The sequence below is a fragment of the Hyaloscypha bicolor genome (genome assembly GCF_002865645.1).
Source record: "Hyaloscypha bicolor E unplaced genomic scaffold K444scaffold_183, whole genome shotgun sequence".
Taxonomy (NCBI): domain Eukaryota; kingdom Fungi; phylum Ascomycota; class Leotiomycetes; order Helotiales; family Hyaloscyphaceae; genus Hyaloscypha; species Hyaloscypha bicolor.
Window position 1 is genome coordinate 3,227,565 of NW_020194685.1, and position 20,472 is coordinate 3,248,036.

The window sequence follows — 20,472 nt, forward strand, 5'->3', positions numbered from 1 at the left end:
CACGAGTTTTCTATTGACCCCTGCTAGCGCTATTACTATCATTATGGGCTGTACCTCCGTGAAACAAAAGATGGAGGGGAGGGCGTAAAAGGAGGGTTGCCTGAGGCACCAAGTTATCTTCTCCTAGGCACACATCACCAATTCTACATCCTCTTTCTCCCACTCCGTTTTATTGAGGGATGTTCAAAAATCGGTGCTGGCGTCCCTGCTCGCGACTTGAGTCGAAATCCACTACTTACTAGTAGGTCTCGGCTAGGGATGTAAAAATCATATAATTTGGACCGTCGTTATATAATAGTGTAATATAATGGGGAAAATACGTTTTTATATTATTTTTACACGCTAACCTATTATGGAAAGGCTAGCGCGCAAGGGAGCAGGGGGTACTTGTGTACCCTGCCCTTAACGAATAGAGACGCCCAAATTTGCTTAATTTATACCTAACTTATGCGTAAATTATACTTGATTTCATAAATCATAATAACAGCGAGACCGTTATTATATAATTACGCCAATTGGCATTATTATATAAATTATATATTACAAATCTGACCATCCCTAGTCTCGGCAGCTATTTCTGTGGAGGGTGTTCTCCGCGCTTGTATTCAATTTGAGTTTCGCTTGTTGGCAACTTCGCTAAGCCTTTTCAAGGTGGACAACGCCAATCGCATTCGTTAGCAAGCCCTGACCCCCTGCGCGGCCGTCCAAATCGGGATAAGAGGCCGATAGTTTGTGTCGATCATTCTCCGCCCCTTACCCCTTTGTGGGAATTGCGCGCGGATTGGTGTGGCACTTGCCGCGCCAATCTGGAGAGTCCAAAACCCGCCCAGAGACGATGCGATGGACTGATCACGTTGCATACCATTGCAAGGGAGCACCGAGGCCCATCCATCACATGCACTTGTAGCACTCACTTGTGTATATCAGGCCTGCTCCACCAACTCTTAAGAGTTTCGAAAAATTTCAGCTTTGCTCTTACCGCAAGCGTCTGTTTTTCGTACCTTTTGTGCTGAATTGTTTGCCTCGAAACCGACCTTCAGTCACACCATGGCGTCCCTTGAGAAGCAACACTCCCCCGAGAGCCAAGTTGGTGCTGCCCACGTTGAAGATGCTACACGCGTCCAGTCGCGCTCGCCCTCCGAGAAGAGAGAATTGGGGGCTCTTGAAGCCCAGACCCCCAATGCCCAAAACAAGGTGAGTTTAAAACAAGCTACAACAGAGACCAAGTATGATGTCTTAGCTGACGGAAAAACACGTCCAGATTACCTTTACTTTCTTCATGGCAATGGTGGGACTCAGTATGGCATTTGTTGCGGCAGAGGTCGTGCCACTCTTCCTCATCACTCTCTTCACGGTCATTGCATACGACCTCAATGCCGGCTCTTATGTTATCTGGATCATCGTTTCGCAATTCATCGCCATTGCTGCAGTCGCGCCTTTCGTTGGCACTATCGCCGATCTCATCGGACGAAGATCGGTTGTTCTTGTTGGTCTCTCCTGCACTGTTGTTGCTATGATCATCATCGGGACCGTCCATAATATATCAGGAATGATCGCTGGGCAAGTGATGGCTGGAGTAGGAATTGGTATTCAACTCCTGACCACGGTCGCCGCCGCTACGGAACTCGTCCCCACCAACAAGCGCGGCTCAACGATAGGCTACATTGTGTGCGGGTTCACCCCTTTCGCTGCTGCGTCTCTCTATGGGCAATATCTCGCGTCACACAGCTGGAGATGGGTCTCTGTACTTGTTGGCATCTGGGCCGTACTCGCTTTCATCGTCCTGGCGATCTTCTATCATCCTCCACCGCGCGTCAATTCTGAGGGTCTCTCGAAACGGGAAATCGTCAAACGCATCGATTTCGTTGGCAGCTTCTTGTCCCTCGCAGGAATTATTCTCTTCCTGACAGGTCTCAACTGGGGTGGCCAGAGTTATCCTTGGAAATCTGGGCATGTCATTGGCACAATGATTGCTGGCGGCGTTACGATAATTATATTCTTCCTCTGGGAAAAGTTTGGTACCAAGTACCCCATGTTTCCCATGGCACTAGCACGAAGCCCCCGGCCGTTTATTGCTGTGAGCATCCTTGCTTTGACATCTGGAATCAAGTAAGTCGCTCTGGACTAGTTCTCCAATCGTCCAGTTTCTGACTCTTAGCAGCTATATTCCCCTCGTCGTCTTTTGGGTCATACAGTTGTACACTGTCTATTATGCGTCCTTCTATCAAGCAGGAGTGTACTTGTTGCCAATCGGCTTCTGCATTGCGGGTGGAGCTGTGATCAGCGCCGTACTTATGAGCATCTTCAGCAAAAGAATTCCCCTGATTCTCATGGTCTTCTGCATCATTCAAACTGCCGGTAAGTCAAACGAACCTACTTTGTTACTTTTTGCACTAGTATCTCACATGAACTCATTAGGCCTCGGCTCAATGGCAGCGATTGACCCAGAGAACATCAAAACTGCATGGGCGCCAATGGTGCTCGGCCTGATCGGCGTCGGTGGAGTCCTCCTCCCCTGCCAAGTAATCTACTCCATCATCACTCCCGACGAGCTTCTCGGCACCGGCGTCGCGCTCTCGATCGTAATCCGAATGATCGGGCAAGTCGTCGGCGTCTCCATGTTCTACAACATCTTCCTGCACCACGTGCACGAGAACGCCGTCAAATACTTCGCTATCCCGGCCATCCAGGTGGGATTTACCTCAGTCGAGGGGATCACCCAGCTTGCGACGACTTTGACGGCTGGTCCGTTGACGAGTTATGCTCATTATTTCCCGGAGCTGGACTCTCCAGAGAAGATTCATACAATTGTTGTGGCTGGACATGAACTGTTCAAGCGTTGCTTCCCGATCTTGTATTTGATCTCGATTGCCTTTGGTGGGGCTGCTATTATTTCATCCTTCTTCTTGAGCGATATTAATAAGTTTATGAATGATCACGTTGCTGTATTGATGTAAATCTTGTCTGCACGCAGGACTAAGATAGAGAGAGTAACGAGTAATGCTAATTTTCATGGACGAAATCGTCTCAACGAGGTTCAGTTGCGATGTGCTGCCACTTCAGATGTTATGAAGCTCTATCTCGCACTTTTCTTCCATCTGCATTAGAGTATGATTCCATTTCGGAGATGTCTAGTGACTGTCTTGGGCTAGTTGGGTGTGGAGTGAATAATGCCCGGACCACAGTCACTTTGCGAGGCGCTGAAGGGAGACTTGCCTCGGTACGCAGATCACGGCATAAAGTGACGGGATTACAGGGCATAATTATATGCAGTCCACTAAAGTGCCCTGTAAGGTCTTACTTGCCCCCTGAAGGCTATTTCGCTTAAAAAAAGGGGCTTGCAGGTGGGGTAAATCACCTGATAAAATTGATCATATTTGAAGATATACTTTAGCTATATACTGCTTCTTTCTCTTGGCCCTTCTTTCGCCCTTCCTTATACTCCTTCCCTCCCTCCAATCTAATTACCTCTTTTACGTAATGAGGAATTGCCTCAATCCACTCTTGAATTTTTCTTTGAGGAAGATCCTCCCAGCATTTCTCCCACCTTACCCTTAGCTTCTTTCTATTACTCGTAGGTCCCCGCTTTATAGTTTCTTTCTTTATATAAAACCACATAGGCTCAATAGCATTAAGATTAGGTAAGTTGCTTGGCCAGAGCATTTTCATGATCCTCCAAAGGTTATAAATCCCTTATTAGTAATGAGATTTGTAGGCTAGTGTATTGTCCTCCTGAATAATAGTATTTGGATAATCCTTTAGGCATTCCTTTGCAAAGGGCAAGAGCTTTGTAGTAAGGATTTCCCTTTGGTATCGGTACCAATTAATTCCTCTACGTCTATTCTTTACTACAAAAGCTCCGGTTTTCTTATTATACTTCCATGTTTTTCTCGTTCCACCAGGTTTCCTGCCATAGACTTTGATCCAGTCCCTTAGCCACTTCCTTTACTCTTTCTCCCACTTCTGTTTATTGGCCTTCTCAATTAAGGAATTCCTTATATCCAAATCAGCTTTTCTCTCTCGCTTTTACTGAGCTGTCTCCTTTTCCTATACGTGGCATGGCCCTTTTTTGTTATATGAGAATGATCCCCAAAACATGAACTCAGAAAAGCCTTTCCAGTATCTCCTTATATAATACTTGTTATAAGCTTCCCCTGGAAGCCTCCAGACCCTTCTTTTCCTTCGTATATTGCCCAATTGCACTGCTATTTCGTCTGTAAAAATCACATTTTTCCAATTTTCAAGACTCTAATACTCGTACTCCAAATACCAGTCTAGCCTCTCCTTTTTACTGAACTTGTTCAAACCAGGCTTTACTATCAGTTTGTACTGAGAATAGCCAGCTGCCGTAAGAACCTTCCAAACTGTCCGGGGGGCAATCTCGTAACCTCTTTTCCTTACTTCCTTTGTAATGACAGTACAGGAGAAACCACGAGTAGTCGAATTTTGAAGTACCACTTGCAAGATATACTTGATTATAGCAGGCGAGATTACTGGCCTACCAGATCGAGGTTGATTGAGTATATAAGAGGTTTCCAGGGGCATATTCTCATACTCTCTCTATCTATACTGCCTAGCAAGGCTTGCAAGCTCATAAATACGAGTTCTGGATACTCCTGTAGCTTTCTTGATATCACCTGCAGATCGTCTTTGCTCAAGTATATAAATAGCTTTGATTCTGGCACCAGTAGAATGCTCTTTGCATACGATATCGGGCATAGTAAAAGCTGTGGAGGTGGCTGTGGAAGGACGAAGAGGGAGGGTAAGGCTTGGTATAATTGAATCATCGTCTTCATCTTCTGAATCAGATAGTAAATTATACCAGGCATCCTCTTCATCTTCAGTAGCTACGCTACAGGCTGATTCGTCTGAATCGGAGGAATCAGGAGGAGAGGAGAGCTCTGATTGGTCATCTGATAAATCAGGGAAGTCAAACAAACCACCAAAGGTAGCCATAATTGCTAAGGGAAAGTGAGAGTAAAGAAGAGAGTGAGTAAAGAGCTTGGGGAGGGGTGAGAAGGGGGGTAAAGCTCACTTTACCCCGCTACCGATTGCGGACGCACGCCTAAAATACAGGGGCTAAGGGCCCTATCAAAGCCTGTGGCTTAATGTAACCTCCCAATCGGGCTACATTATGTTTCAGGGAGCTTTCAGGGGCCTTACGCCTCTATTGGAAGGTAATTACGGGGCTTACAGGGCTCGCTGAGACACTGCAGGCCCTATTAGTGGCCCTATAATTATGCATGCACCTGTAATCCCGTCACTTTATGCCGCGTTCTCCGTACCCCGCTTCGCAAGACTGGATGACTTCAAAATTTCCCGAGGAACCACGCTACCTGCAATCGAGAGAAAGCCAAGTAAATGCATCCAGGTGCTATTTGTTCTCGCTTTAAAATTTAGGGCAATAAATTCTGGGCCGATGAACGGAAGATAATATATTTATGAAGTGTTGGAAGAAGCTTTCATCTAAGCGAAATCGCTTGGTTCAAGGGACGCTTCCGGGTAACCCGAGCACCTTCAAAATTTGGCAATCGCCGCCATTATTTACCGACTATGAGTCGATACATTCAAGGTGTACACGACTCAGACACTTCAATGTATGGCTTTCCTAACCATTTGGCTCCCCCGCTTATGGCCTTTAATTGCTTGCTGGTGTCTATCTCTTCCACTCTTCATCCAATCACGGAACAGGAGAACAAGATAAAAACTACTATTATCGATTAAGAATACTAGTAATCACTTCGTAATGACCAAACTCGGGAAGAACCCCGCTCGACGGGACTCACAGGTGACAAATCACCAACATTAGCAGCTTGGTTCTCCCGGCGCACACGCTCCAAATGATTGTGAGCACCTTCTTGGCCCCTAAGCCTGTTAACAGCCGTCCTCTCACTGCACAAACTCCCCACTTCAGTCGCCACAACGGAGCTATACTCCGGCGGAAGATGGCCCCCATTCCCACCACCAAGCTCTACGCCATCGCTCCCCTCAATGAGATTCTTGGGGAGCTTCTTTGATTTTCTATGGATGAACCAAAAACCAAGCGCTTACAAAGTAGCTAGCTTTGCTACTCCGATGCCGAGCTTCGCATTCCAGTAAAGCCCAGTGTGGGGCTTCTTGGCGGTACTGGAGCAGCTGTAATCGCCGCTGGGAGCGTGACGAAGAGTGTACGCTGTTGTCGCAGGGGCGCAGTTGACGGGCAGTCGCTGTCGATATGTATCTCTTCCACGCTATGGAGAGCAGGGGATTCGAAGCTGCTGTGGTCGGTGAACAATAGGAGTGGACGAGGATTAATCGCTACCTCGAGATATTTGTGCTTAGATTAATAGTTCATTTAGCGAGCTGGTGCATCCGCATAACCCCCTTTCTAGAGCAACTACATTGAACTTGAATCTTGTTCAAGGCTTCAGACTTCTACAAGATATGTAATGGAAAACTCTCTATTAAAAAAAAGTTCTAAGCACATAGTTTGCATACCTCGCCCAAGTTTTGTCGGCACGAGAGTTGAAGCAATTGACTTACAGGTTAGGCTATGCCAAGGTCAAACCTGGGGATATAATGGCGAATGCGCGGCTTGGTTTGTCAGGAAGTGGGAGCCGATAGGACAGGTGTGGCCAGAGCAAACGGGGAATCCACTTCAGCGATAATTAATGATAATGATAAATTTTGACGCCGCACCAGAAGATATTTCCTTTCCAAAATTGTCAGAAGGGATAGGTCATCCTGACAGATTCACAAAGGCCCCCCCCCCCCCCCCCCAAAAGATTCAACTTTTTCTTGAAGCCACAAGTTCTATTTCCTCGAGTCCGAAATCTCAAGCAAATCCCAGAGTTCTGATGCAAGGACGAGGACAAATACAGTGTAGTTGACACCCTCTGGGAGCATATCACGTGATTAAGATGCTGGTTCTCACTTCGGCAAGCACGCGGTGAATCAAGTTCGTTTCGTACGAGAATCCATATTCAGTATCGCAGTTTTCCTTACGTACTTAGTGGTGATACTATGTAGACGATTAGAGAATAAAACCGTCCAATTTGAAGCGCCCCTTGCACGCGACCTGCGGGAAAAGGGGGTTGTTTACATAAGGCAATTCTCACATGCAAAGCTTCCCCAATCAGAAAACTCTGTCAGTATGTCAGCATAACTTCCACATAGTTTTCGCCTTAATATTTCTCGTGTCAACAGTTTTCTCTCTTCGTTGGAAGGCAGCATCACCTAATCCGGGCAGATCCTCGCTGAAGTCGCAATCTCAACATAAAGGAGGAACGCGCTGTTATTTCACAGCTTCATCGACCATCTTAATCATTTAGACAACTCGGATGAACATCTTCGCACTGCCGGTGAGTGCCGTTGCGGCTGTCTCTCATCCTGACTCGCAGACCCAAGCCACAAGTGACCAACGAGCCAAGCCCGTTACAAACGCGTCACATTCACAAATTCCGACTGCTGGAAGACTGGAAGTAAACTTTAATGTCACGTTTCCGTCCTCCTTAGCTCCTACACTGGGTTGCTCCAGGTCTCAGTTGAGGCCAGGTTATTGGTTGGTTCCCCTACAAGCGGGAATCCGTGCGAGTACAAAATTTGTATCAAAACAGTGGGCCCGGGATTAACCCAGTGTAGGAGAAAGCAGCAAGAATCTGTGCGCATCCCATGATGGCTCTATGGAATTTCCCGCCTCCGTGGGAAGGGGAGATCGGAGTTGCATGATCCCATTCGGGTATGGTGGACGCGATGAACAAATTGCAGAGCTCGGCGTCATTTTGTTCCCGTTTGCTTGGTCCCCAGCCACCCTGTGCGTGAGTTCGCGCAGTGGAGTCTCCCCTGTAAAGATCACAAGGTTGATCTCGATCTTGGCTCTATTTCTTTCTTATCCTTCTCTTTCTGGAGGCCCAGAGACGGGGATGCCGGCGCGGTGTCCAAATCTGCTCGAGATTTTTGCACACACGGTACATCACCAGGAATGGCAAACCTCACTCGAATAGAAGCATCCTTCCCTCCCTGTTCAGTAAGTCTCTGAATCCCATACTCTTTTTGCCGTGCTGAATTCCCCAGCTGTCATGCATCTCAACAGCCTTACAATCCAGCCCAGACCTCCTCTCCAACCCCATCACCTCATGCCAGAACACCACCCTCTTAACACCCCTATGGGCCTGCCTCCAACGCTCCTGCAGTTTCCAAGAACAATCGCAATACTACACCGCCACTCAGCCCATCTGTTCCAGACAGCCAGTCCCCTCTCGCGGCCTGCCAGCCCTGATCGAACCCGCTGTTCTCGGTCCAGTAACGCTGCTTGCTGTTGGGGCGCGGCTGTATTCTAGATATACGGTTTCGAAGACGTTTGGCACGGATGATTATCTAATTTTTGAGGCATCTTGCATTTATACCGGCACGATTGTGCTTTACATTTTTAGTGCGTTTCTTTTTAGAGTGTGGGGTAGACAGGGGTACTTGCTGATAAGGGGCAAATACAACGCTTGGATTCGGAAAGCATACCTGGAATATCGACCCTCTGGATATCAGGATTCTCTTACTGGTATGTCTATGATTTCGACTGCCTAATTCTGCTAATGCAGGGGCACAGATATTTTACATCGGAGAATTGTCCTACCTTACCTGTCTGACGCTAATTCGCCTCTCCATCCTCTTCTTCTACGTGAGCCCTTTTCCGTTTTCCTCACGTGTAAAGCTCTGATACCTGTTCATAGCTACGGATATTCATGAAACGCCGATTCCGAGTCACGGTTTGGATAACCATCATTTTCGTCGGAGCAAGTGGTCTCGCGTTCCTCATCGCTGCACTCCTGCAATGCGTACCAATCAGTCTGGCCACTCCCTCATCTCCTTCTTTCCCCCACCTACGATAACTAACCACCTCCAGGCGGTGTCTTCGACCGCAGCATCCCCTCCACCTGCCTCTCCCTGAACGCCGTCGCCTTCTCCAACGCAGGAATCGGCATCACCCAAGACCTAATAATCCTCTTCCTTCCCTTCCCAGAAGTGATCTATCTCACCATGATGACCCGCAAGAAAATAATCCTCATTTTAATGTTTTTGTTGGGGAGTTCTGCTTGTTTGACTAGTATTATAAGACTCAGGTATCTGAGAGCTTTTGCGACGAGTACGGATGAGACAGTACGTTACTTCTTTTCCAATTTTCTTTCTTGGGCTTGAGGAGGGATTGAAAGTGAGGGGATGAGTGCTGATTTGAGGCAGTGTAAGTATCTCCAGCCTTGAGTTCGAAGGAGCGAAGGAAATAATGTTAAAAAGGGGACGACCAATTCGGCTCCCTGTGGCCCTTTGCCGAAGAATCCGTAGCAATAATATGCGCCTGCATGTCAGCAATTCGAAAACTGCTCTCAAATTATCTGCCGAATATATTCGATATGGGCGGTAGCAGCAACAAGAACGATGTACTACAATTCTCGACCTACGGCGAAACTCGACCTGCTTCACTATACCCGATGTCGATTGTGTCTGTGGAAAGGAGATCAAAGAGGATTTCAACAATCCTTACGGGTGATGAGAACTTGAGGGCGGATGCTGAGGGGATTCCGTTTCGATGGAGCGTTGATGTTTCTGCTGTGAGCACAGCTGTTTCCTTGAGCTTGATTGCGCTAAACTATTTTATTAAAGGAACCAGAAGCTTTGGCTTGAATATGGGATATGAGCCGCTCTCTCAATGCTCGAAATTACTCTCCAAGGGTTGCTCAGTCCGGTTGGATTGGATACGAAGTAAGTCGGCAACATTGATTGACGTCGATAGCCAGCTTACAAAGCGTAGACCTGGTGGAATTCCATAACCCTGGAGGGACCGAAGCTGAATTTTCCACCAAGGTGTAAACATCTTCAGATTTGTTTCAACCCCAAGCACGGGGCAGGTTTTGGCGACAAGACTGGCAGATGGGGTGTTTCAAATGCTGCCCACTTGGCATTCTCTTCCAGGAAGCACCGTTGGATATTCTGGAGCACCGAGACAACGTGGGCAGACTTAGGCGATGAAGCTCCGAGTGCCGAGAGTTGGGAAAGAAGTGGTCACTTTCATCCCCGATCATGAAGCGACAATAATAATATACACGTGGGCTATGAGGAGCAGGCCGCTGACCTGCCAGTTAAACGCTTGGCACACGGCACTTGGCATGTGGTGAGGGCACAACGAATCTGATCATGTCAAAAGATCCTCATTTTGAAAATCAGTGTTTTCATTCTTGAGCAGCTCAACTTTTGTAAGGAGCGACACTCTGACCCAGAGTTGGTGACTATTTTTGTGAATGGAGAACCCGACCGCCTAGGACTAACCACCATTTTGTGCGTTGAAAAACTATGCAGAGTATTCCCTCGAGATCCGCAGTCCAACCAACCAACGACTTCACGACGATACCTAGGTTAAACCTAGTGCCATCTACCATCTCTGCATGTGACGAGGAGGTTCGTATTGGTTTCTGTTGCCCATTAGCTCATACCCTTCCAAACCCTGCCTTCAAATCCTGCTCTCCAAACCAGAGAGCAAAAATGTGGAGCTTACGGATCATATTGATCGGCACCCTGTCCTCGAACATAATGCTCATCATACATATGCTCGGCATTCTCCTTCGCATGGCGCTTCGCCTTCTCGCGATCAATGTAATCCAGGCCCTTGGTCTCGATGAGCTTGTCGACTTCGGCACCAGCAATGCCAACGAGGAGTTCTTTGGCGAATTGGTGGGAGACTGTCTTGCCTACAGTTACAAAGTACCATTAACTGGTGTGCCAGTATGTAGAGAAGGCTATGGGGAGGAGAAGAGAGTGGAAAAGGGGCGAGGTTGGGTATAGTGGGGTAAGGTAACGCACCCTCCTTGCGTTGATGATCCTCGAAGATCTTGAAGGCGCCGAAAGAGGCAGCTCCAGCAAGAGCCTCATGTCCGAAGGAAGATTCATGGTGCTGACCCTCTTGAACTTGTTGGTAGGAACGCTCGCTGTCCTCTGTTCATAGCTGTCAGCTGATGCTGGTATGGACGTAATCCGGAGAAGCCGAAGCTGAAGGGCTGAGGAGCTCCAGGATTTGTGAAATAAAGGGGCGAAGAGGCTGGTACTTACCCCATCCAAAAGGCATTTTGGCAAAGTTAATTTGATTTTGTGAAGAGTTGTGTGAAGATTTGAGGTTGAGGTTGAGCTTTTCCGCTGATGGTATGATAGTGGGTTGAAGTTGAAGGTCGGTGATGGAAATGGAGGGGTAGATGATGTTACCCCGTGGATGACTAAGCCGCATAAACCCCTGAATTCACTATTCTAAATCTGTCATCCGGCGTCATACGCTCTACCAACTAGACATGTCCTCTCGATTCGTGCCCCTTTTATAGGAACAGCAGCTATTCTTGTCCCCAAGCACGACGCGAGGCAGTTGTATCTTCATTTATCTTGTTAGAGTACGTTGTTCTCACGATGCAGCACTGGCCATTTTGCCTTTCCCTGAAACGCCACCTCCAGAGGATGCTGCGCAGCATAGCCAGAATAGAGGCATCATTCGCCCCCAGCACTCTAATTTCAGCCTGCCTCCTCAGTGCCGGGCAATGGCGCAGATCTCTGCACAGGAGTGGGACGGCGGCTGCAAATCAGACAGATCTGTGGGAGGGCGGATTCTCGCCTCTGCTTGGCTGGTCCAGCACGCCCATGTTCCAGGTAAAACCGCACCCACAAACTTCAAACGCGCTTTGGTTCTTGGCCAATTTGCACAGCCCTCTCCGGCTCGGTATCCTCACATTGCGAGCTCGCAAGAACATGAACTCTCTTCCTCATGTTCGTTTTACTGAGAGCCGGATCTGGACGTCGATGATATAGATTGGAGAGACACCGCGAGACAAATCTTTGACCAACGAAAATTTGACATTGGAGGGGAGCGCGCGAGTACAGGACAGATCGCGATTCAGCCATCGATCGGGGCCAAATTTTGCCGATAAAACAGGAAGCGATAGAGACTGAAATGGCCGACTCTCCACAAAAGAAATCGATGAAATCCCAGGCGGACGACGATGTCGAGGAGTATGAATACAAGACTGTCAGGTACAAGGACTTCGTCACGAAGCCGAAGTATATACGTGCGTCTCCTGCCCGTCCCTAGGCCCAGCCTTGTGCTGACGGAAAAAGCATGGTGGATTCTGGCGGTTGTGGTTGGGGTGCTCACCATATTATTTGCGGTCAATCACGATAGAATTGTGGAGGTAAGTTCAAATTTTCCCGCTTACAAGACGAGATTTGAAGGAGTGCTAATTGAGTTAGGCTTTAACACCTATATCTAAGAAGATCAGAGCCATTCCAGGAGGCTTCATTATCCCAGTCGCCATTTTGATTGCGATTTCTTTCCCTCCACTATTCGGTCATGAACTCGTTGCTTTACTTTGCGGTGTCGTCTGGGGTCTGTGGATAGGCTTCGCCATTGTAGCAGCGGGGACCTTTGTAGGAGAAAGTGAGTACTCTCCCTTCTCCTCCTGAGATGTTGCTAACCAATGCAGTCGGCACATGGTACGCATTCAAATATGCATTCCGAAGGAAAGCCGTGAAACTGGAGCGTACGAACCTGAATTACGGAGCACTAGCACGCTTCACTCGCGACGGAGGATTCCTCGTGGTGCTCATCATTCGCTTCTCCATCATCCCCTCCCACTTCTCCACGGCCGTCTTCTCAACCTGCAACGTCGAATTCTGGCACTTCGCCGTCGCCACCTTCCTCACACTGCCCAAGCAAATTGTGATCGTATATATTGGCGTCCTGCTCGCGCAACAGCAATCTAAAAACAACACTGTCAACAATGTCGTGCTGGCAATCACCATCACCACCACCGTTGTTGCCGGAGTGTACGTCTACCGCAAAATGGGAGCAACGAAGAAGGTTTTGCTTGAAGAACAGGCTGCGAGATTAGATGCGAAGGCGAGAGATCTGAATCTCAATCGCACGAATTCGAATTCGAGTTCGAGTGGTGAGCGCGAAGGGCTGTGGCAGAATAGGAGTTATAGCCCGGAACGAACGCCACCGAGGACGTATGTGCCGCCGAGGGGGGGAATGAATTATTATGAGATGGAGAATCGGTCAAGGGATGTGGTGTATGGCGGGGAGCAAAATGGGAGGCCGACGACTGTGCCGAGGGATTTTATTTGACCGTGCATGCATTGGGTCGTGTAATGATTTTACGATATTGAGGCATTGGGATATTGGAGCTTGTAGATTCTTTGTATTATGATAGACACAGGGAGGAATAACTTCAAATTGGGAAACAGGCGTTTTCTGCTTCATCGATTTCCCTCAGATGATCCGACTTGATTCTGCCTTTCGATCACTACCAATGAACTTGACTTCTTGCTTTCACTTGAAAGGGTTTCAGAAGCCGTTTTCCCTGTCTAGGCGCTATTAGGGCCATCGTTACCAGACAGGAGGCTACTCGACGCCAGGCTCTTTGCGTGCTTGGGCAGATGTTCCACTTTGAATTGTAATTCAATCAACTTCAAGAAGTGGTTCCTCGCCGATTCCTATACAACGAGGCACTCAATTTGTATCGGTGCTTCGATAGTGAACAGTTTATTCTCGCGTCTTGTTGAGTTCTCTAGGGTGGGGCGGGGAAGCAGGCGGAGTGTTGGAAATCCTGGATTTGAGGGTCGGGTCAGCAAGTCCATGTTTTGTGATAGAAGCAATACAAATGCAAAATCATCTCCAATCAAGGAGTTGAATTGAAATTATGCTGCCATCATCATCGCTGCTCCAGTCGCTCCGACGGTCTGCAGCGCTTCTCTGGGTTGCACCATCTGTGTTGCCGCCAAGTTGCAATTCCCCATCCTACTCGTATTGAGAACAAACGTGGATGCAACCACAAGGAGGGGCAAGGTTGCCACGCTCGAACCACGAAGATTTCGCAAGCGTGCCAAGTGCGTGGGGATTGTGGGAGTTCTCTGGGGAGGTGCCGAGAATGGGGAACATGGTTGAGCTTTCGGCTCTAGGTTCCCTCCAGGTGTCGATTGGGGGTGTTGATTGGGGGGCTAATGTAAGATTACTAACCAAAAGTAAAGGCGCTCGAACAGGAATATTTAAAAATCCAGCCTTTTCTTTAAATTTGATTTGCTTTATAAAGAATTAATAAAATTTAATACTTTATTTTATTTTATTATAAAACTAATTAAAGGCTACTCAAATATAATTTTTTTATAAGCTTTAATTAATAATTAAAGTAAGCTCTAATAAACTATTATTATATATTTAATTAATAATTAATTAAAAAAAAGTAAGTTTAATTCTTTAGTAATAATTATAGGGCTAGTATATTATATTTTTGGTAATTTTATTATAAAAGTAATATAAGAACTGTATTACTAGAAATATAATATATTAGTTTTATAATTATTAATAAAGAAATTAAAGTTATTAGTTATTAAGCTTATTAGAGCTTATTTTATTAATAATAGATTTTTAAATTAAAGAAACTAAAAAGTTAATATTTTATAATCTAATAATAGCTTTAAGAAACTTGACTTAGAAATTAAGTCCTTAAAACTAAATATTAGAGCCTTATAAGCTTTGATTTATAAGGTCTTATAAAGCTTAAAAACTAGAACTTAATTAAGTAATATATAAACTTATTTAAATTATAATTTTAAGAAATCTTTTTATTATAAGTTAAAAAAGTATATAGTTGTATTATAAGCCTTAGAGTATACTATAATAGTATAGTGGGGGTTTTTCTTTCTTATCCCGTGACTACTATCACGTGTTGTACTCTCCAGGCATGCTGGCGCTAGTTTAGGGGGTTATATAAGACTTCCATTCATACGTATAATTAGACTTCCCAATACATCACATCTTGGAGCCCCTTATTTTTCACCTTTACTTTACTTCTTTATTACTATTGAGAGTGTTACTTTTGAGTGCTTAGTTTATTACCACCTTTTACCCTCTCCCACGCATCTGAACGCCTATATATGGTCCGAAATCCATATAACAATCAAACCCCCATTACAATAGCTTATACTTATATTGAAAAATCTAACTTAAGGTCGTGAAAGGGCTTAAGTAGCCAATTATAAGTCGTTAATACTCTGGCCCCTATTCGATACCCCTATTCGACACCTGAAGGCGTGTCGTTTTACTTCCCCCTCTCCCAGGTTCTGGGAGGTCCTCCGTAAGCTAAGCCTGATTGGTTGCTAGCTTCACTAGCTCAAGCTGCAGAAATTACTCCAGCCAACTCTATTTTTACTTCTTCTCGAACGGTTTTTTTTGGTCCCCTCTTGTTCTCTCTGCCAAAATTGCCTCCTTCATACTGATCTTCGAGCATCCTGAGCGGGGTTACAGCTACTCACATGCGAACGACTCCAACTAACGGGATGGTCTTGACCACCTCATGAGATCTCAGCCCCAGGAACCAAGCTTGGCGGAGCTTCTTTGGGGAGCTTGCAACCCGAAGGTTGGTATTTCTCGCTGTCAGATTGGACAGGCCCGCTCAAATCACTTTTTGTATTTAGGTCCCTGTCATTGTCAGCCGGGCCCAATATTGCTTGGTGCGTTGTTCAATAATACGGGAAATGTCACTGACGTCGAGCGATAGGGATGGCGCACAGGCGACTAGTCAACTTTGAGCAGTTCCTGTCACCCCACGAGATTCCTCACAAAGCCTCACGAAAATCGCCCATGGAGAGCCACACAACTATTCTCGTCTGGTTTCTGCCAAGACCGCCAAGTGCCAAGAATCGAGACGAAGAGGTTCCGTTTATTTTGATTCCGTGCAATTGCAAAGTTGAGATATGAACTCAACAGGTTTTGTTCCTTGCAGTTTAATTTGAAGTTTCCAGCGCGGGAGAAGAAGAAGATTGCTGAAGATCAGGGGAGTTCGTCAGGTACCATGCATGTCTCAGTGAGCTTGCAGAGCAAGGGTCTTCACATCCCTCAAAATCTATTGGACTAGGCCTCCCCAAAGTATGGTGATATTGCTGGAAGCCGCCGCCATACCGTCCGAGGCACGGTAAGGCTTGTCTTTGTGTGTATCATCAAAAGCTTGATTCGACGCCTTCGAGGAAGCTGAAATGGCCGGGCCGTTGCCGTAAAATATTGAAATTGTGTTACACAACACCCGTACTCCGTAAATATAGAGCTTCTGTCTTCCTCTGAGCTACCTCTCTATGCCGTTCTTTCTCCTGTCAATTGCTTCACTCGTTTCCTCGCAATGAGGTGGTTACCGTTCCTCGGGCTAGTGGCCCTACCAGCTGTTCGTGGCGTTGCTCCTACAGACTTCCTGCAGGACACCGTACGTATCAGATTCCAAAATAAGCAATCCATAAGCTGATACTGCTGCAGGACGCAGCGCAATCTGGTTATTTGCCGAATCACAACATATCCCCCGCCATTGCGAGCACATTCGTTCTCAACTGGAAAATAGCATTCAATACAAACGAAGCATTTTATGCCAAGCCTCTCGTTTGGACACCGCCAGGTGCTTCGAGCGAGCAAGTCATCGTGGTCTCCAATCAAAATATCATCAGAATTTTGGATGGATTGACTGGCACCGTGATTAACCAGAGAATCCTTGATCCTCCTTTCCAGGCAGCCGACTCCAGCTGTGGAGATATCCCGTTTACCATTGGTATAACAGGCACACCAATTATTGACCCGGTAGGGCTGATACTCATACTAAACTTCTGTCGAAATTGTACAGTACTAATTTCCTCGGCAGGGTACAGATATCATGTACCTTTTTTCGAAGGGATACAAAGGAGGTCAATTTCCAACTTCTGGCGGAGAATTGATTGAACATTACTGAATCACGAATAGGTGCTACTGGATCTGGAACTCTCAACGGTACATCGAGTTTTTGTTTACTTCTAGACTGCTTCGACGCTGACTTGTTACAGGGCAATATAAGTTCTATGCTATCCAACTTCCTAGTCTCAACGATGTTTTCCCCGCAGTCATCATCGATGGGCACTTTGCAGACAACGACCATACCCGTTATTTCGTCGGCGGTACGGTACTTAACCGGCCTGGTCTAGCAATGATTGGGAACACGGTTATTGGAGGCTTCGGTGGGCACTGCGATAACTTTAATTACACAGGCATGCTTGTTGCTATGAGCAAGACAAAGGGAGTCGGAGTAACTAGCATTATGGCAATGGAAGCTAATCCCGGCGCGCCTCAACCCCAACAATTGGACTATACGAAACAAGGTGGTGGTAAGGCTGGAATCTGGCAGTCGGGATTTGGAATTGCAGCCGATACTGCCAACAACAGAGTTTTCTTTGTCACTGGGTACGTTATCCGGCAAAATAAAATTCTCGTTTTATTAACAACATGTAGCAATGGAGCGGGTGGAGCTGGTGACAACGGCAAGGGAACTCCAGCTAGTGGAAAGGTCCCGATTAGTACTCTCCAGCAAGCAACTGTCGACATGGGGTTGTCCGCCGCAGGTGTTTTCTCCCAACGGGACTACTTCGAGCCCTTCGAATATGCTTCTCTTGATGGAGGGGACATTGATTTCGGGTCATCTGGAGCTGCTCTCCTAGATCCCATTTTCTCCGGCGGAGGGGTTAATCGAGTGGTCGTGGCAGGGGGCAAGAGTGGCAAGATCTATTTCATGGACGCCGACAATCTTGGAGGATTTGCCATGGGGAGCGGCGGATCAGATGCTGGTACCTGCTATGTAGCCAACTCTTCTATGTGAATATGCTGACTGAGACTAGTTTTACAAACGATCACGAGCTCGAACAAACTTTTAAGTGGTGTTGCAAGCTACCCAGCAGAAGGCGGATATGTCTAGTTTGTGCAGGCTTTCCTCCACGATTTTCTTACGCTTACAATACTATCAGTTATTGCCCTACTTCACAGGGCGGTACCGGAGCGCTTCTCACTGCCTACAAATTTAATGGAGGTGGAGGCAAGCCTCAATTTACGCTTGCAGGGAAATCTGCCATTCAGTTCGCCGGTGTTGGAGCACCCACAGTCACCAGTCTGAATGGACAAGCTGGGACTGGAATTGTAAGTTCAACAGCGGGAATGAGAACAGAATCTAACATTGCTATAGGTATGGCTGGCAGACGTCAACAACGGCTTAGTGGCTTATAATGCGATCCCAAATGGGAATGTCTTGTCGCCAATCTCCATGGGTTCCACTGGACGTCTGCAGAAGTACCAGCGCCCCTCATTCGGCAATGCAAGAGTGTACACCACCGAGACGAACCAAATCTTGGGAATAGGGCCATCCACAACACCTGCAATCACGTGTACACCCAGCCCAGTTGGCTTTGGAACTGTGGTCGCTGGTGTTACGAAAAATATCAACGTCAAATGCACAGCTGGTGCAAAATCCCTAACACTGAACGGATGTTCCACCAACCTAGACGTCTTCCAATGTTCAGGGGTGCCAGCTACCGTGGCCGCGGGCGGATCTTTCACCATGGTCGTTACACTCAATCTGACCTCGGCTGCGATCGAACTGACACGACAAAACCATAACATCGATGTCAAGCCCGGTGCTATCGCTGGCTCTCTCGCTCTCAATGCTCCCAGTGGAAACATCCCACTTGCTAGTCTCTCGCTGACTGGAACGGTTTCGGCTTCCGGAGGATATATCGATCTTAGCGCCGTTCAGATCGACTTTGGTGGACTGACGATAGGTAGCTCGTCAACAGCCACTCTGGTTGTGAATAATGATGGTGCTGGAACATTGACCTTTACCGGGTTTGCTTACCGGAGTGCCTACAATGCCCCATACACAAATGTCACTACATCTGGAAAACCCGTTGTGGTTGGAGGTGCATTTACGGCGACGGGCTTCCCAACAAATGGCGCCACGATTGTAGCAGCTGGCAGCACTACGATCACTCTCACTTTCACGCCAACCACTACCGGATCCTCGACCTCGATACTAACTTTCTGGTCCAACGGTGGATGGCAGGAGGTCATGCTGGTGGGAACAGCGTCAGCATGCACAACGTCATGCTCTACCACATCAAGTACGAGTAGTTCAGTTATCTCCTCGAGCATTTCATCAAGTTCCTCTGTTTCACACAGCAGCACAACGTCCTCCTCCACTGGCCCCTCCACCATAAGCGCCACAACAACCACCTCCTCATCTACCCTCGTCACCGTAACCTCCTCTTCCAGCACCTCAACGGCAACAGGCTACGCATACATGGGCTGCTTTTCAGACCTGTCAACCGGACACGCACTGCCCCTGCTCCTAGCAAACAACTCCATCACGCCGCAAGTCTGCGGATCTCTCGTCTCCTCTCTCGCTTCCAAACCAACACCTACCATTTACCCCTTCTACTACGTAGAGTATCACCGCGAATGCTATGCTGGGAGCAGTTTTGCATTTGGCACGAGCGCTGTGACGAGTTTGTATGGAAGGCACGCTTGTACGGATATTTGTTCTGGGAGTGTGGGGGCGACGAGCACGGGGACCGCAATGTGTGGCGGTGCGAAGCAATTTAATCTTTATGCTACGAAGAGTAGTGTGCCGTTTGCCGTGGCGACTACTGCGAGTGTGTAATGGCTCTGGTGTTTATTGTGCAGTTGGTTCATGGAGAGGGAAATTTGTATACGATATACCAGTTCAGAGTTGGAAACACCATTTTAATGAAGATATATTCCATTTCCATGTCGTTTGTGGAGCACTAAAGCAACTTGTAAAAACTTCAGATTTTTGCCTGTACGCACAGTTTTCGGCTTTTTCCCTTCGCACCTCTTCTATCAAGTTTAACTCCCTTATATCTTTGTTAATTTAAGTCTAATTATCATAAAAGGTGAATTAAATTACTCGTATAAGCTAGAACGACTAAGATCCTTAAGGGTTTATATTCCTAAGGCTTAAAAGTAGAGTTATAAAAAGTGGCCCAAAGAATAAGATATAGCTCGTAAAACGGCCAAAAAAAACGCTTGTTTTTATTATCTTCTTGTAAGAGGGATTTGACCTGCTATAGATTTATAACTCCTCTTCTAGAGTTTATATAAATCCTTTCTTTATTCTTGCTTTTAAATCCCTTTTACTTGCTTTATTATATTTAACCCTTATTTCGGGGAAAAGTAAAATGGTATTCTCTTAATACTAATAACTTATAATTAGTTACTTTAACTCTTTAAAAACTTTAAGTTAATATATTATAAGATTTATAATATAAATAGGCGCTTTTTAACTTATAATAAAAAATATCTTAAAATATAATTCTAATCTAAAAGGATTTATATACTAATTAATTAAGTTCTGATTTTTAAGCCTTATAATAACTTATAAATTAAGTACTTATAAGGCTCTTATATCTGGTTTTAGGAAATTGTTTACTAAATTCCCAGGCTTTTTTAAGCTTGCCTTTAAGTTATAAAATATTAACTTTTTAACTTCTTTAATTTATATTTTTATAAAAAGCATATATTTAATTAGTTCTTAATTAGTACATAAAATTTTAAAAAATAAGATTTATTAATCCCTTATAAAGTAAATTAAATTTAAAGAGAAAGCTAGATATTGG

The 20,472-nt window shown here is 46.2% G+C and overlaps 7 protein-coding genes across 7 annotated transcripts; 5 read left to right on the forward strand and 2 right to left on the reverse strand.

Annotated features, from left to right (window-relative positions):
- Positions 1-1,279: 1,279 nt before the first annotated feature.
- K444DRAFT_547432 (putative major facilitator superfamily transporter) lies at positions 1,280-2,957 on the forward strand (the record flags this gene model as incomplete). Its single annotated transcript, XM_024876306.1, has 3 exons — positions 1,280-2,109; positions 2,162-2,358; positions 2,419-2,957. 3 exons carry the CDS (start codon positions 1,280-1,282, stop codon positions 2,955-2,957), a joined length of 1,566 nt encoding a protein of 521 aa, XP_024727742.1.
- A 463-nt stretch (positions 2,958-3,420) lies between these two features.
- K444DRAFT_711049 (uncharacterized protein) lies at positions 3,421-3,873 on the reverse strand (the record flags this gene model as incomplete). Its single annotated transcript, XM_024888231.1, has 1 exon — positions 3,421-3,873. A coding segment is annotated over exon 1 (249 nt), but the record flags the coding sequence as incomplete, so codon positions are not given.
- Positions 3,874-5,829: 1,956 nt separating this feature from the next.
- K444DRAFT_622184 (uncharacterized protein) lies at positions 5,830-6,259 on the forward strand. The gene has a single exon (XM_024882048.1). It carries the CDS (start codon positions 5,841-5,843, stop codon positions 6,015-6,017), a length of 177 nt encoding a protein of 58 aa, XP_024727744.1. The 5' UTR covers positions 5,830-5,840; the 3' UTR covers positions 6,018-6,259.
- A 1,402-nt stretch (positions 6,260-7,661) lies between these two features.
- K444DRAFT_638152 (uncharacterized protein) lies at positions 7,662-9,654 on the forward strand (the record flags this gene model as incomplete). Its single annotated transcript, XM_024884214.1, has 8 exons — positions 7,662-7,796; positions 8,053-8,533; positions 8,574-8,653; positions 8,706-8,820; positions 8,879-9,132; position 9,214; positions 9,268-9,581; positions 9,634-9,654. The coding sequence occupies 8 exons, from the start codon at positions 7,662-7,664 to the stop codon at positions 9,652-9,654; spliced, it is 1,401 nt and encodes a 466-aa protein (XP_024727745.1).
- Positions 9,655-10,035: 381 nt separating this feature from the next.
- On the reverse strand, positions 10,036-11,260 carry K444DRAFT_622186 (uncharacterized protein). The gene is made up of 4 exons (XM_024882049.1): positions 11,074-11,260; positions 10,828-10,959; positions 10,523-10,715; positions 10,036-10,439 (listed from the first exon to the last, which is right to left on the reverse strand). Exons 1-4 carry the CDS (start codon positions 11,087-11,089, stop codon positions 10,400-10,402), a joined length of 381 nt encoding a protein of 126 aa, XP_024727746.1. The 5' UTR covers positions 11,090-11,260; the 3' UTR covers positions 10,036-10,399.
- A 696-nt stretch (positions 11,261-11,956) lies between these two features.
- K444DRAFT_547053 (uncharacterized protein) lies at positions 11,957-13,129 on the forward strand (the record flags this gene model as incomplete). Its single annotated transcript, XM_024876276.1, has 4 exons — positions 11,957-12,071; positions 12,121-12,194; positions 12,253-12,439; positions 12,486-13,129. 4 exons carry the CDS (start codon positions 11,957-11,959, stop codon positions 13,127-13,129), a joined length of 1,020 nt encoding a protein of 339 aa, XP_024727747.1.
- Positions 13,130-16,175: 3,046 nt separating this feature from the next.
- On the forward strand, positions 16,176-19,576 carry K444DRAFT_670454 (uncharacterized protein; the record flags this gene model as incomplete). Its single annotated transcript, XM_024887626.1, has 9 exons — positions 16,176-16,256; positions 16,307-16,621; positions 16,683-16,725; positions 16,781-16,807; positions 16,861-17,254; positions 17,303-17,634; positions 17,686-17,761; positions 17,812-17,980; positions 18,027-19,576. The coding sequence occupies 9 exons, from the start codon at positions 16,176-16,178 to the stop codon at positions 19,494-19,496; spliced, it is 2,907 nt and encodes a 968-aa protein (XP_024727748.1). The 3' UTR covers positions 19,497-19,576.
- Between the last annotated feature and the right edge of the window lie 896 nt (positions 19,577-20,472).

Excerpts from the sequence above, each read along its gene's own strand:
- K444DRAFT_622184 (XM_024882048.1), top strand. The coding sequence starts at position 5,841 with ATGATTGTGAGCACCTTCTTGGCCCCTAAGCCTGTTAACAGCCGTCCT.
- K444DRAFT_622186 (XM_024882049.1), bottom strand. Across the intron at positions 10,716-10,827 it reads GGATCATCAACGCAAGGAGG|GCAAGACAGTCTCCCACCAA; the intron begins GTGCGTTACCTT and ends TTGTAACTGTAG. Across the intron at positions 10,440-10,522 it reads GGTGCCGATCAATATGATCC|AAACCAATACGAACCTCCTC; the intron begins GTAAGCTCCACA and ends AATGGGCAACAG.